At 44.5% G+C, this 15,035-nt stretch overlaps 1 protein-coding gene across 1 annotated transcript in view; it reads right to left on the bottom strand.

The window, feature by feature from the left end:
• The window catches only part of ANKS1A (ankyrin repeat and sterile alpha motif domain containing 1A), a 116,667-nt gene that overhangs the window by 86,673 nt on the left and 14,959 nt on the right, over positions 1 to 15,035 (bottom strand). The window contains 7 exon segments of the mRNA XM_025206067.1: positions 26 to 143; positions 6,672 to 6,758; positions 8,540 to 8,748; positions 9,280 to 9,375; positions 10,238 to 10,339; positions 10,635 to 10,710; positions 11,685 to 11,981. Coding sequence (XP_025061852.1) covers positions 26 to 143; positions 6,672 to 6,758; positions 8,540 to 8,748; positions 9,280 to 9,375; positions 10,238 to 10,339; positions 10,635 to 10,710; positions 11,685 to 11,981 — 985 coding nt within the window.

Genomic DNA, 15,035 nt, shown 5'->3' with positions numbered 1-15,035 from the left:
CACTCTTTCTAGGCAGGGCTCTTACCTTTTGCTTTTCTGTCTCCTGCAACTGTCTTTTTAGTTTCGGCTGTAAGCAACAGCTCATAAGGATGCTCCTCTTCCTCAGCAGCACTCCCCCTGCTCTTCCTCTGTGTGACAGTGGCCTACAAGACACAGCATATTGCAGTTGCCTGTCAGGAAACCCATTTTATTTACCCCTGTGATAAATAATGCACAGGGTCCTCTTTGCTTCATGGCTCAGACCACAGACCTGGTGCAGACTTCACATCCTTAGCTGTAGGACTATAATCCGGAACTTGAAATTACCATTAAAAAAAGTGCTATTTTTTAACACTTAAAACTGAAGAACGCTCCCCAGCATTGACTGAACTGATATAGTGATGACTTCATGAATTTGCAGACAGCCTGAAAAAAGAGCAGAGATCTGTGTCCCTATTTATCTTAACAGAACTTTAACTCAGACCACTTGATGCAAATTTGCAGAGCCATGTTAACTGTTTAGCTGCTGATCGTACCTAAAAGCCTAGCTGCCTCTGTCAAAGCCTGCCATGCACACCAAAACCACAAATAGGATTTTTGATGCCTAGTCACATGGCACACTTAAAACTGAAGAGACCTAGGGTAACGCAATATAAAAACTGAATTTGCAGAGTAAGATGGTCATTGAATCATCATATTCAAGTCAAGAAAAACATTATGTTTTTAATGAATCTTTACCAACTGCCGATTCTCTAGTCAACTGAAAAATACAAGTGTCCTGCTGTAGAACTGAAGTCAAACTTGGTCTAGATTACACGTGTTGTCCCTCAGCTGCCTGCCAGCAGTGTTCGCAGGTGATGGGTACACCCAGCTTCCCAGACCTCCAAATGTGCAATCCTTGATTTGCTCCAACTTCCCAGCTAATAGGATGACTACATACATTACATTTCAAGTCTGCTTATAGTCCTTCCCTGCTTGGTCAAGGGCGTGTTGACTCTACCTGTAGATCAGGTCCCAGAAACCTTTTTGTAATTGCACTGCTGCAGTGGTGACAGAGCCCACCCCAACTAATGTAATTTCTGTCAGAGAGTGACCAAACCAAAACCCAAGGTCAGGAAGTCAATCCACTCAACATGCTGGCAGGGTGGAAAAAAACAGTCTACTCAACAAGGTCATGCCCTCCAAAGGATGCAAAAGACCTTGCTGCCCAGGGCCAGTCTACTGGGATGCTGGAGACTACCAAAATTCATCCTCAGATGAATGTCAATCATTTGAGGCAACAAATTTGCACATCTTTTCCTTTTCTAGATAGGGATCTTCCACTCATCTACATGGCAACTAGGCAGCGTAATGCTACGGCAAAGACAGAAAGGAGTTGCAGGCCTCAGCCACGTGCTACACCCATATATTGCTTTTGCCTAAACCCTGTCTGCTTTTAAATCAGTGTCCCAGTGGAAAGCAGCAGCCTGCCCAGCACAGTTTATTCTACCTGTGTTTTGAGCAAAAAGTGAAACCTCATGAGCAGTAAGTTCCTCCTCAGGTGGAACTGCTCTGAACAGCAGCAAATTAAGAAACTTTTGACCAGATGGTGCTGTAGGAACATGAAAAACCAAAACCAGTTGGTAATGGGCTTTGGCCAGAGCTCCTGGAAATACTAGACAGCAGCAGGCTTGCTGTAACAGTTATAACCAGGATCAAGCCAGGCATAAATATACTTTTAATACTCTCACAGCCAACTCTTCTTATGAAGCTCTACTTCAACTGTGATGAATGCATTCATCACAAATCCTACAGCTTCTAGAATCTGCTGCTGTGTAGAAGAACTTTGTACGTCCTCTGGTTTTATTAGGTGGAGAGTTGTATGAATATTTCAGCTTGTGTGGGTTTGGGTACACGCCATTTTCCTCACTGCACAGACACCAACCCTCTACTGCAGCTTTGTGTTGCAATGAACTCAAAACCACAAAGTGAAACCCGAAGTCCAAGACTCAGAAGTCTGTTGCCTTGGTGGTGAACCCTACACAACCCAGTTGCAGGACAAAACCAAAATAAAGCTTTCCCCGATTTGACCTTTACTTATTTACATGCTCTAGTCTGCAGTCAAACACCCTTACTCTGACAGAGTTGTCAATGAAGAATTTGAGACAGTCTGTAACAGGTGCCTTCTAATTTTCACAGGTAAAACTTCAGGTCCATCCTCAAACATTGCACAGTGTGCTAGCATGTTTTGTTAACTACTACTCTGACTTCAAGAGGTGACAGCGGCTTTTGCTGCTGCTGCTGAATGGCAGGTGTGCAAGGTGGCATCCTCCTTTTGGAAAGAAAGAAAGGCAGGTCCTCCTTCCACATCTGCTAAAAGAGTTGAAACCCTGGTCATTTTCGAGCATCAGACAAGGAATACTGCTTTTTATTTAAAGCCAATACACCCAATTTACTGTTATTTTCCATCTTCTGTTACAGGTTGAGAAAAAAAAAGGCAATTTTATTTTTCTGTATGTTGTTCTGGTCATCTGGGCTCGGAGAAAAAGTAGGGGGAAAAGAAGAATGTAAGACCTCTTCTTACATTCTTCTTTTCCCCCCCCACCTTTTCTCCCTGCCCTATTTTTCTACCCTTTTTCTTCCTGATGCCCTACCATTTCCTTTTTGATTGATAGTCTCTTTTTTGTCTTGTATTATTATCACTGTAGTGTTTCCCTTTGGCCTTTTTTGTCCCCTGCTTTCTTCCCCCGCTTTACCTTTTGTCTTTCTAATCTCTACCTATTTACATTCTCACTGACATCCTGCCACACTTTTAGCTTCTCTCATTCTTTGGAGTCTCAGACCAGCAGAGACACCCTATGCCTGAAGAAAGGTGACTGCGCCCAAAAGCTTGCTAAGAACTTTTTTCCAACTACTCAGTTGGTCTAATAACAGATATCACTTCTACTTAACAACACTGAGCATTAAGACTTAACTGCATTAAGATCGGTAACATGCCTATACCCAAACCACTGAAATGGACTGATTTCATATAAGATGACATAAAAAAAATCAAGCTCTAATTCTGATAGCCAAGCTGATAATCAAGCTGAGAGCCTAAAGACCTTCTATCCTCAACAACTGACACAGAGCACTGAGCATTTAAGATGCACTTAACTGAGAGAAGCAAGCAGCTATGCCTTATGTTATTTAAGTGCATACCAGAGACAGGCAGGAGAAGATTGGTTGTAAGACCTCATCCACTGCTTATTCCAATTCCCAAGCAGACCTTATCCTCTCGGTGCTGACAGTCACCCAGTCCAACATACCTAGCCCTATCAGCCCTGAACATTCCCTGTGCTCTAAAGGATTCATTAGCAGCAACTCACTTCCTAAATGGATAGCACTATCTCTGAGATGTATTATGCTGATTCTTTTAAAAGTAGGCAGCTCTAATTTTGTGTCTTTCCTCCATGAAAAGAAAGCTACAGGCAGTAACCAATGGTATAATCCCTTTCAGACAAGCTTGTCTAAAGTGACAATGAGAGTAGTAAATAGAAAATTAACTGAGGTTTTGTTTGAGGTTCTAGTCCCTTATTAGACTCTGGAAACAGAAAGGCTCTATTGACAGCGAAAAAGCTCACTTGTGACCTACAAGCAATCAAGTCTTTTGCAGGTTAGTGCAAACATCCTCCAACGATAGAAGTCAGAAATTCCTGGTTCCTGCACATCTGCTTATATTGACGGTCCTATTTTGGCAGCAGAATAAAAGACTATTTTAAAATTAGAAACTCAGCAGTTACAGAATGCGGCAAAAAACGTAAAAATATCTTTTCTTCTGCAGTTTCCTGGTCTCTGCTGTCTTTGGGGAGGTGGGCAAGGATTCCAGCTCAGAGACATTTGCAGTCTCTCTCTCTCACACAGCACCAGCAGCTGCGTCTGAATCTGACTGACCTGGTCTAAAACAAAACCATTGATTATGCTCCCTCTAACTGCAGATGTATATATTACATGTCAGGTTAGACTTCATTTGGCCCTTCTGAATATCTACAACTGTCACATACAAGTCACTCAAGGGATAATTTTCAATTGTTTTTTTTAATTATTATTAAATATTAGAGGTTCACCAATACATAGGTCCCATATCAAATTGGCACTGATATAAGGAATATGGACAGTATCGACAATGAGCTTTTTTTGGCTGATGTGGCTGATAAACGCCCTGTGCATGCATGCAGCTGCAGCACAGCACGCAGGAGGTCAGGAGCACAGCCTGACAGCGTAGAGAGCAGCATCTGGCTAGTAAGTCTGCTGTGGGAAGGGGTGGGGGCAGATCAAGGTCCCAGTGGTGAGGGAGGCTGTGGCTGAGCCAGGGGTAGGAGATGCACTTCCGGGTCGGGGCATGGGATGGAGCCACAAGTGGCTCCTCCAGAGGGTTTGGGGGTGAGGTGGCTCCTGTCACCGCATGCACCCCAGGAGGGCATAGGGGTATGTGCCCCCTGGATCTGCATGCAGGGCATGGTGGGCTGGGGCCAGGGCTGCACCAGGCTTTTCCTGGTGGTGGGGCTGGGCTGGGCTGCGCTTGGGGCAGGAGGTGCTGGTGCTGGGAAGAGAAGCTATGGCAAATTTTGGGGTGGCTACAGCCCCCCCACCCCTGTAGCCCCCATCCCAGTGTCACTACCTCCTGCCCCAAGTGCAGCCCGGCTCAGCCCTACCACCAGGAAAAGCCTGGTAAAGCCCTAGCCTCAGCCCACAGCAACAGCCCACCCTGCCCCACACACAAATCCAGGGGGCACATGCCCCTATGCCCTCCTGGGGTGCATGCAGTGGTGGGAGCCACCCCCCCTTCCCGCACCCCCTGGAGGAGCTGTGACCCAGCCCTACTCCCTCCCTCCCTACTGGGGCCTCCATCGGCCCCTCCCCACGCCCCTTCTCTCCCCTCACACCAGACTTACCATCCCAATGTTGGTCACAAAGCTGCCGGGCTGCATATCGGCAATTGGATCGGTATCAGCCGATATGGCTCGTTAAACATCAGCCATTGGTATCGGCTCAAAAAGTCTCTATCAGTGCACGCTTATTAAATATATTTGTTTTTAACCTATTTGTGAGCACTCTCCAATGGGGATAAGTTAAATGCCAAGTGTCAAAGTCAGCCATCACTGGGTTCCATGTCAATGGGAATATTGCATTCTTTGCTCTCAACTCAAAAACAAGGTCCTGCTCAAATTCATTCCTCCTTCCTCTCCAAAAATTAGTCTTTAGACAGAGACCAATCATGGCAAAATTTCAGCCCGAAAAAGGTACTTTCTGAGGAAGCAGAATATACGGAGAGCCAGAAACAACCTGAAACTCAAACTGCTTTATCATCCTATCTAGAGTGGTCAATACCAGGCAGCTACAATACAGACAATGCGTGTAACTGATATCAATGCAATTGGTTGCAAATCAAGATATCCCCAAAGGACTCACTCTGCGCACACATCTATTTGCCAGCAAGATTTCCCCTAACAGATCATATTTCCTCATAACCTTGAATGGAGGGAACAACAGCAGGTGTTTTGTAATTAAATATGAGCAAGATACTCAGGAGGAGCTTTAAATGATACATCATCACCCTACTTGCTACCATGCTTATCTTTACAAACAGAGTTTCCACTTTCTAGACTCTTCATACTGGTTCCCAGCCCCCCCCCCCACTCAATAACAGCCCTACGAAGGACTGCAAAGATAACTGGGAAGTATTGTTGTAATGACAATAAAACCTGTACAAGGAACTGTTCCTTAAACAGCCTCACATCTTGATTCTCTCTCACAGTATTCCCAGGTGTATTGCATGCAATTCCATTCATGTTTAAGATGCCACCTCTATTAATGCAAACATTTTTTACTGACACCTTGAGTAGGTTTGTGCCTTGGAAAACAGTAGATCAAATTTATCACCTGTAGATGTTCAAGCTAATCAGCTGAAAAATACTCTAAGCAAATCATCTGATGAATTAAAAACCTGTTCTAGGGGAAGGAGAGCTAGACAAACGTCCATGCGTATTGTTTACACTCATCTTATTTGCAGAAATATTTGATTTCTAAAACAGCAAGGAGGTAAGTTTTCCTCAGGATCCCTACTCTCTTGCTTCCTGCCTCCATCGGTTCCCACCTCATATGCTTCAGCTGAAGTAGCAGTAACAGTCACAGCCTTTCTCCATGTATGATTATCCAAATCATACACAGAGAAAGGCTGTGACTGTTACTGCTACTTCAACTGAAGCATATGAGGTGGGAACTGATGGAGGCAGGAAGCAAGAGAGTCATGTAAAATGTTTGAGTTCTGCATGGCAAGATCTTTGCACAGACAAGATCTCTACAGAAGGTGTCCCTAGCACATGCCAGTCCACATGCTCAGCTGAAATTAATTCACCAAACTTCTGACTCTCACTAGAAACAGCATCCTTTCATGTTTCAGCCATAAGTGAAATTGCATTTGATGGGATCATTACAGTGGATAACCACAAAACCATTACCATGATTCAAAGTTTCTTCCTATGAGGATTCCCAGCCTAGGACATGTCAAGGCTGAGGTATAAGATACTCTTATGTTAAAAAACTAGTAGCAATGTAACACTCAAGAAACTCATGAACATCAGACTGAACTCCTCCAGAACCACTGGAAGCCCATCTTTAAACCATGCATGTCCCCACCTCCATAAAAAGCTCCAGGAGCAATGCCTGCCTACCTCACAGGAAGTGCTGTGACCCAGCTTCTCCACATGCTCCTCCTCTTCGTCCGGGGGTGGCTTGGCAGGAGGGGGTGGACGCTCTCTCTGCGGTTTAGAAGGATACCATCAATGGCTTTGCTTGAGACTGATTACTTCTGGCTCCCTCTCAGGGTGTGTGCCATATACGTATCTGAGCTATTTCAAGAACAGTCTCAGTCTAGCCGTGCTGCCTAGACTGCTACTGGCACCTGGGCCCAGATACACATACACTGTGCAAGGACAGGAACATGAGCTCTAAACAAGTTTCTTAGCAGGATAACATAGTCTAGGTGAAGCACCTTGCTAATGTAGATCAACTGCTTCCAGTATCAGGGCTAGCCTGGGTCTGCCTACAAAGCACTGCAATGTTCAGTGTGGACATACCTTAAGGGTGAGTTCACCGTGATGTTACAAGCTGGGAGAGAAGGGAGAGCATGTTTAAAGAGCTCACACACATCGCTCTGTTAAGTTAGCAGGAGTGAATACATTCCAGGAGCTCTATGTTAGAGAGAAATTTTAGGGAGGCTTTGCTGCACTGCATTTCTTGGGACAGCCAAAGTGACAACTTCCAGTGAAAGCTCTGAAACCCAACCTTATACTAGGGTACCTGCACCAGATCCCAACTGGTCTAGCAAACCTCCTTGTGCTCACTGCAGCAGCACCACCTAATGGCAAGTGCAGCTGCTATGTTGCTCAAGCATTTGCTCCAAATGCCAAACAAGATTTTGGGGGAAAATCACTCATGTTTCTGGAGCAGTTGCTCTTTCCTTCCCTGCTTTCCATCACAGCTCAGTACCTCTGAGCTCTTCTTGTGCGCTCAACAGGATTTGGCTTCTCTCAGAGCACTATATATAGACCTAATCCACCTTTAGGTTTGGTTCTTGGTAGGGTGTTGCTTTCAGTACTGCATACTTTCCAACAAACATCAACCTGGTTGAAATTTTCCTGAACATTTTTAGGTTTTTCGTCTCATCTATGCTGGAGTGGTTGACACACTACAGGAAAGAGGCGAGAGTGGTCCTCTTTTTTTTGGAAGAGAAGGCTTTCAGAATACTCTAGCAAGTGAGGCAGTCATTACTGCTTTTCCTTTTGTCTGCTTCAAAACAACTCAACAGAATACAGTCTATGAAAAATTCAGCCCAAAAGCACACCAGGACTGAGAAAGCATGCTGAGAGCCTAGCATCCCATCTGCCCCTCAGCAAAGTGGTGCCACAAGTTAAAGACCTAGCAGATGCTACTGACAGAAGGTTAGTGGGGATGATTTCTTTTGGAGGCTGTTCCAGCCATCACACTGTTATCTTCCAAGGCCTTAAGCGCCCCCTGCAGGATTCTGCCTGCAAATGACAGGCAGAAAATTGCTGCCAACTCTCATCACAACAGCTGAAGCACTTGGGCGGATCAGCTTCATGCATGTTACCACTGGATGTTCGGAGATTAATGTATTAGAGATTTCTTTTGGGGAAGGTAGAGGGTGAATAGGAAGGGAAAAAATGCCACACAGAAGAATCTGGCTACACTTCCAGTTTCCTTAAAGCCAAGTTGTTAACCTTTATACAAAAGTAGGCCTGACAAAATAATGTGAACAGAGGTGCCAAGTAACATATTGGACAGAGAACTGAACCAAATGGTGAAACAAAGAGCAATGGTTACATGCAAAGAATGCTGCAGGGGCAGCACGCACAGCTCAGCAGGAGAAGGGAAGGCTCAACTGACCTAATAAACCTAGTGGCAGATCTAAAAACTTATGGCATTTGTACAGCTTGGTAGTCTGAGGCAAGACCACGAGAGAGCAAGGGAGTGGAGATAAACCCCCATCTATACTCCCTAGGGAGTCATAAGTACATACATGGCTACATACAGGCCTGACCCCTGATGCTTTAAGACCAGTTGCCTCCACTTCCTTATTCACAGAGTCTCTGTCCGAAGACCTCCCGCTGGCGAGGCTGTCCAACGAGTGGCAAGATGTTGCATTGTATAAAGCTTCATAAGGACACTCCTCTTCTGGGTTCACATCAAAATCTATGATCAGTTCTGTCACTGCTTTTTCCACATCACCTGGAGAGTAGAAAGAGAAAAACCATGTCATGCCTATGAAGAGTTGCAAAATCCAAGCAGGCAACTGTAGGTGCCAGATAACAAATCAGGACTAGAACCAGATGATCCAAAGGGCCCTAGAATCAGAAGAGATTCTGAACTACGGGCATTTTTGCCTAGATTTCACAAAGCACATCCATGTAAAGAGTACTCTAACTCAAGGGGCTGCTCCCTGAGACAGAAAAGCTGCTTTTGCCTTCATTTCATTTTGAAACCTTAATGGTCCTCATTACTTTACATGCTACCGTTTGGGTAAGCAGCACAGAAACTGACATCCCAAATGGCAAAATTTTACTGCCAATACACCAGTCCCCTCCAGATTGAGGCCCAACCCCCCTGACCATTTAGAAATAAAAGACATATTACCCAATTCAAGATTTAAAGCCCAGGGCTTTTAAAGAACCAGACCCTGCCTTCTCTATTCTCAGAACACTACAATTACCAGTAAGCGCAAAACCTAATTGGAACTCAAGTCCTTCAAGAGCAGCACACCTTGCGGTATCCAGGATGCAGGTTCGGAGGCAGTAATTACAGGTGCTTGGGGAATCTTTTCTGCAGCTTTTGCACTCTTCTTTCCAGTTGTGTAATCTATGCAAGAAGGTGGGGAAGAAGCAACATTCAGATAGTGAGAATCTAACACACAGATAAACCTCCATGAAGTTAATACAGGTAATCCTGCCAGTCCTCTTCCCTGGTTTGGCACCACACATGCTGTGTGTGTGCTACCTTCTCCCTTTGAGGCCTGGAACTTAAGTGGCTATTCTGAAAGCTGCTCGGCTGCTTATTATGCCTCAAAAAGTCAAAGTGCACTAATATATACAGCATCTCAGATCTCAAAAAAGCAACAGATTTCTCTTTCAACCACTATGAACTTGTTATAGCACATTTTTTTTTTACAAGCCAGTGTCATATTGTAGACTAGCACAAGAGTCAAGGGACCTGAATTCTAATTATGAATCTGCAATCCTGGGCAGATGAACCAGACCAGAAATATCAAGCTTCAATGCACAAAGTCAGACACTTGCACAGAGGTCTCAATTATGTTACTTAAGGTGGTAAAACTTCAGGCATTCACATATGGAAACTTTCAGTTGAACAGTTTGTTCTACCATCGTTAAAATGGGGAAGATGCTTTCCACCCCCAGGAGTGGTAGGATATTTAATGAATATTTGCAAGCTGCTCTGAACATCCCTCTCTCTCTAAATAAACCCTAAGGATTAATAAGCAACAGACGCAAGCAGGAAATGGAGAAGTTCATATCTAACTGAAAGGAAACAAAGAAGCTACCTAAGTGGACGTTCAGCTAATATGACAAAGTTAGCTGCCCTACTCTTGTAGAAATAGCCATATGGCTAAAATCATAAAGTAGCAACCACACAGATTTATGCAAGAGATACCCGATCAGAAGAACAGCTACCTCCGCTCCATAAACAAAGACAAAGAATTTACCTTCAATCAGAGCAGCTATTTGTTGGCTTTTCTGAGATGGTAGCTCCTTCACAATATCCAGAGCTGTCAGGCTTCTGTTATCCTTTATATTCACATCAATACCTACAGCAAGAGACATCCAGATAAGCAGAGTGAGATAGCATTTTCAGAATGCCTGCAAAGCCAGCCTCTTTTAATGGAGACATTGTTTAGGTCCCTCTTCTGGTCATCTCAAAGGCTGAGTTAAAGAAAGGGATCTAAACCCAACTACCCTGGGCAATACCTCTTCCATGGGTCATTGAGAGGAGTGATAATTAGGTAAATAGCTGATAAAACACTGCCACAATAAAGACAGTTCTTTAAAGGTGCTGGTGAAGCATTTTCCATGTTTTGTCAAAGAGTGTTGTCGCGCTCTCACCTGTGGCCAGCAGGATTTGTACCACGTCTGTCTTGCCAAACAAAGCAGCCTCATGCAGAGCACTGCCTTTCTCAGTCTGCAAACGAAATGAAAATAGAATGAGGACAGATTGCCAACAGTGATCCAAGAACTGTCAGGGCTTTACAGAACAGAAAATCAAGTAATTGCACCACATGAGGACAAGGGGCTGCTGTCCTTGCAACTAACTCCTGCGAGAGCTGGGGTCAAATCACCCAAGATGCCGTGCCGAAGCACTGAGAATCTGGGACGGGGTGGGCAAAATGCAGCCTGGGGGCCAGATGCAGCCCGCCAGGTCATTCTATCCGGCCCGTGGGATCCCCCCAAAATTAAGAAAATTAGTATTTATCTGTCCCTGGCTGCCTGTCATGCGGCCCTCGATGGCTTGCCAAAACTCAGTAAGTGGCCCTCTGCCCAAAATAATTGCCCAGCCCTGCTCTAGGAGATGACAGTTTTGGTCTCAGACTTCTAAGCCAAGTAAAAACTCCCTAAAGCTTAGACAGATATTGTCCTGGGGAAGGACAGAGAAGGGAGTCAGGGGAGAGAATTTATTGCTTCCACCAACAATTTGTAATAAACAGTGTGGTGAAAAAAAACAGGAGTTCTCGCCTCTCCACATCTGAGTGGAGTAATGCTCAAGTCCTCTACTATACATCCTCTGCTGAGAGCAATGGTTACAGACTTATGACAAGTTAGGTGTCTCAAGGAGATGGGTAACAGAGCATCTTTCACGTTTAGGCCAACCTTCTCATAGGTGAAACTACCACTTGATGCCTGTTGGGGTTTTATGTCCAATTAACAAGTGGGCATTTACTCAACACCACACCACACTCCTGAGTTCACCCATTCCCCTGAGAAACTTCCTACAGCAAGCAAGGACTGAATGGACTGGCCATAGTGAGAGCAATCCTTAACCGGGTCAGGACAAAGGTAAGGAGAAGATAGGCCTACCACAACAACTTCACCTGTTTTATGGATTTCAACCTGCCCCCCTTCTAGCAGGTACCAGCTTTACACAGACCAACACAATACCTGATAGTTGCTGTCCATGCCAGCATCCAGGAGGACACGGACGACAGCTTTATGGCCGTTTCTAGCTGCCAGATGCAGGGGAGTGTGTTTCTTAGTGTTGCAGCTTAAGAGATTGGGGTGAGCATTCAGCAGCATCTTCACAACCTCCAACCTCCCATAGAGTGCGGCGAGGTCCAGAGGGGTCTCAAACTTGTTATTCCTCATGGTGGGGTCAGTCAGTTCCTCCAGGAGGACCTTCACCACTTCTGTGTGGCCGTACTGAGCAGCACAGTGCAGTGCTGTCTCATTGTCGTTGTTCTGAAGGATCACAAAGAGGCCAGTTTCAGGACACAGGAGACCTGAGCTGAACAGTGCCTCAATTCTCAAAACCATTGAAGTTTAAATGCGAAACAAGACAACAAGAGCTGGGGATGCTAAAAGAATCCTATTTTAACAGACCCCAGGGCAATATTATGGTCCCATCCTTGCTACTATTTATCAGGGACAGGTAACCTTTGGTCACCTGAGTTCTCAGTTTCCAGTAAAAGCCCCTGGGAAACCGGAGAACATTCAAATGGACCCTTGACTTTTGCTCCAGGATGTAGTCGCTTTATATGGACTGCATTTATGTATACAAAAAGCAAAAGATCACATTCATAACTGTAGAAGTTCCAGCTTTTTTCCAGGTTGTCATTTACTTTGCCATCTCTTGTAGACATGGAGCATCTTATCCATCTGAAGCAGCCGACACTATGGGCACCATAACAATAACAAATGTAACCAGCAAACTGAAGTATTAATTCCATCTATAAGCATTTAATTGCCATTGTTTTATATATTATAGATATACAATATCTATAAACATTTAATTGTCATTGTTTTAAATTTAAACTTCAATTGTTTAGATGCCTAGCCACCCTTCAGATGAGGTTTTGATTATTTATAGCAGCTATGCCACTTGCACAATTCTGAAATGTGTAAGCTGATCATTGTAGAAAAGGGGTGCAATGTGCACAAGTTACCGCATGCAGAAATGGGAATGTAAGAAATGTAGTGAGCGGTGAGAGTTAGATCACTGTGCTAAACCAGCCCTCTTCAGTTAAAGGCCTCACAATCTAGCTGGAAGAAAAAAAATGCCCAAGCCACAAGTAAGTGCCTCTAAAGTGAAAGCTTGAGCCATTAATGCATGCAGCATCTGTCAAGTTAAAAATCAGCAGTGCAGAATAACTATTTATAGGCAAGTAATCCAACACACATTTCACTTGCAGGTGCAAAATATGCAAACACTTCCATGATTTAAACCAATCTCCTTTCAAATTGAGCTCACCTAAGCGTTCTAAGTTTTACTACTGCATATTGGAGGAATTTCAGTTCAAGACCTTTGAAATACTTGTCCAATGAAGTACCACAACAGCCCCCCAAAAATCTTACTAGCACAAGTTGTATTAACTTTAACTTTCTCCACTAGCACATAATAGTGAACCGCAGCAGAAACTTAGTTCCTTTTTTAAATTTTTAAATAGCTGCTGACCTAGCTAGAGGTAAAAGTACAGTTCTAAGACTTGGCCAAAATCATTTCTACTTTGCTTTTTTGAGAGCAGCATTTTCTGAGCTTCAATTAACAGGAAAGTTTCATTATTTTGCACCATTTAAAAAAAAAAACAAAAAACAACAAACCAAAAAACTGCAAAGCTGGTTGGATTTAACAAGTGTTTAAATCCTATTAAAGTGCTAAATCATATTCTAGGGATTATAAAAACCACACATGCAAATTCCCCTTTGTTTTATGCAGTATTTGACGGCATCATTGTTCAGCCTCATGAAATGCATAAGGAGAGATTGGGGGTTGGGGGGGCTGAAAGGTAACTGGGGACCGAGCCTCTGTAGTAGTGACTCGAAAACAAAAAAACCCCAAGGAAGTAAGAAGTAACAGTTGCCACATGCAGAAATAAGCAACATTTAGAAGAGAATGGGGTGGAAGAAGCAGGTCCTTGCTGTCCAAAGACAGGTTTAGCCAAGTCAAACAGCACAAGCTTAAGCAGCTGCTGAGGGAAGCAGCCATAGTGAAAGGAGGTGAGCACCAGTGAAGCAGGTAAGTTAAGGCAGGGTGAAGACAAGTCTGCACATACAACATACAAGGAAGGGGAGAAAAGCGGGGGGGGGACTTAATGGCTATGGAGAATGCGATCACATCCACAGCGGTTGAAGCTTTAAGGGTTGATACGTAGCATTTTCCTCCTTTTGGAGGAAACATTCTCCAAGTCACACAGCACACTTGCATCACAGCCAGGGCTAGAACCACAGGAGTTAGGATCCAAGTTATGGGGTCACGGAGCTTCTCATTTGGGATTTGAATCCAACCCAGCTCAGCAACAACAAAGCAGCCTTACAGCGACTGGAGTGAACTTAGCAGCTCGCAGACAGTTTCCGCATCAAAAACCGACCACACTGATACTCTTATTAAGAATCTCTGTAAGGTGGGCATGGAGCACAGCCACAGTGAAGGAAATTATTGCCCTCGCTACAACTGCTTGGGGTAGAAAGAGTTTCCATCTTTACAGCAGACCATCTAGCACTTTTCACCACCGAGTTGCCAATTTTCAAGTGTCGGAAATGGCAGAGCATCATGAAGTGTCAGCTTGTCTGAAGGTTGTAGCTGTGTTGGTCTAAGGACACAGGCAGACAAAGTTCTTTGGGTAAGTCTGGTATCTTTTATTAAACTAACCAAAATAGCTGGAAAAATTCTTTGTTGCTTTTCTGAAGCAATGTTGCAGAAATGGACAGCATTAACTCTCTTGAAAGGGAACTACATTGTCTCCTGAGCTGTAGGTGCTAAACAGGTTCAGAAGTCACAGCCACCTTCCCCATGTCTTCTGGGTGGATGGGGGAGGACTCTCAAATGACTTCTGGGATCCCAGAAATTGGAGTTGGAGTACTGTGTTCAGTTCCGGGCACTGCACTTCAATAAGGACGTGGAAAAACTTGAGAGGGTCCAGAGAAGAGCCACCCGTATGATCAGGGACTTGCAAGATAAGCCATACGAGGAAAGGCTGAGGGACCTGGGCCTCTTTAGCCTACAGAAGAGAAGGCTGAGAGGGGACTTGATAGCGGCTTACTGCTATATCAGCAGAGTGTATCAGGAGCTCGGTGAACAACTGTTCACTAGGGCACCCCTGGGGAAGACTGGGACCAATGGATACAAACTCCTGGAAGGCCGCTTCAGGATTAATACCAGGAAAAACTCCTTCACAGTCAGGGTGTCCAGACTGCGGAATAAACTCCCTCCAGAGGTGGTGCAGTCACTTACCCTGGAGGTTTTCAAGAGGAAACTGGACAGTCACCTTGCTGGGGTCACTTGACCCCAGTTGTCTT

This window comes from Alligator sinensis, unplaced genomic scaffold (assembly GCF_000455745.1).
Source record: "Alligator sinensis unplaced genomic scaffold, ASM45574v1 scaffold872_3, whole genome shotgun sequence".
Taxonomy (NCBI): Eukaryota; Metazoa; Chordata; order Crocodylia; family Alligatoridae; genus Alligator; species Alligator sinensis.
This window is presented reverse-complemented; position numbering and strand designations above follow the sequence as displayed.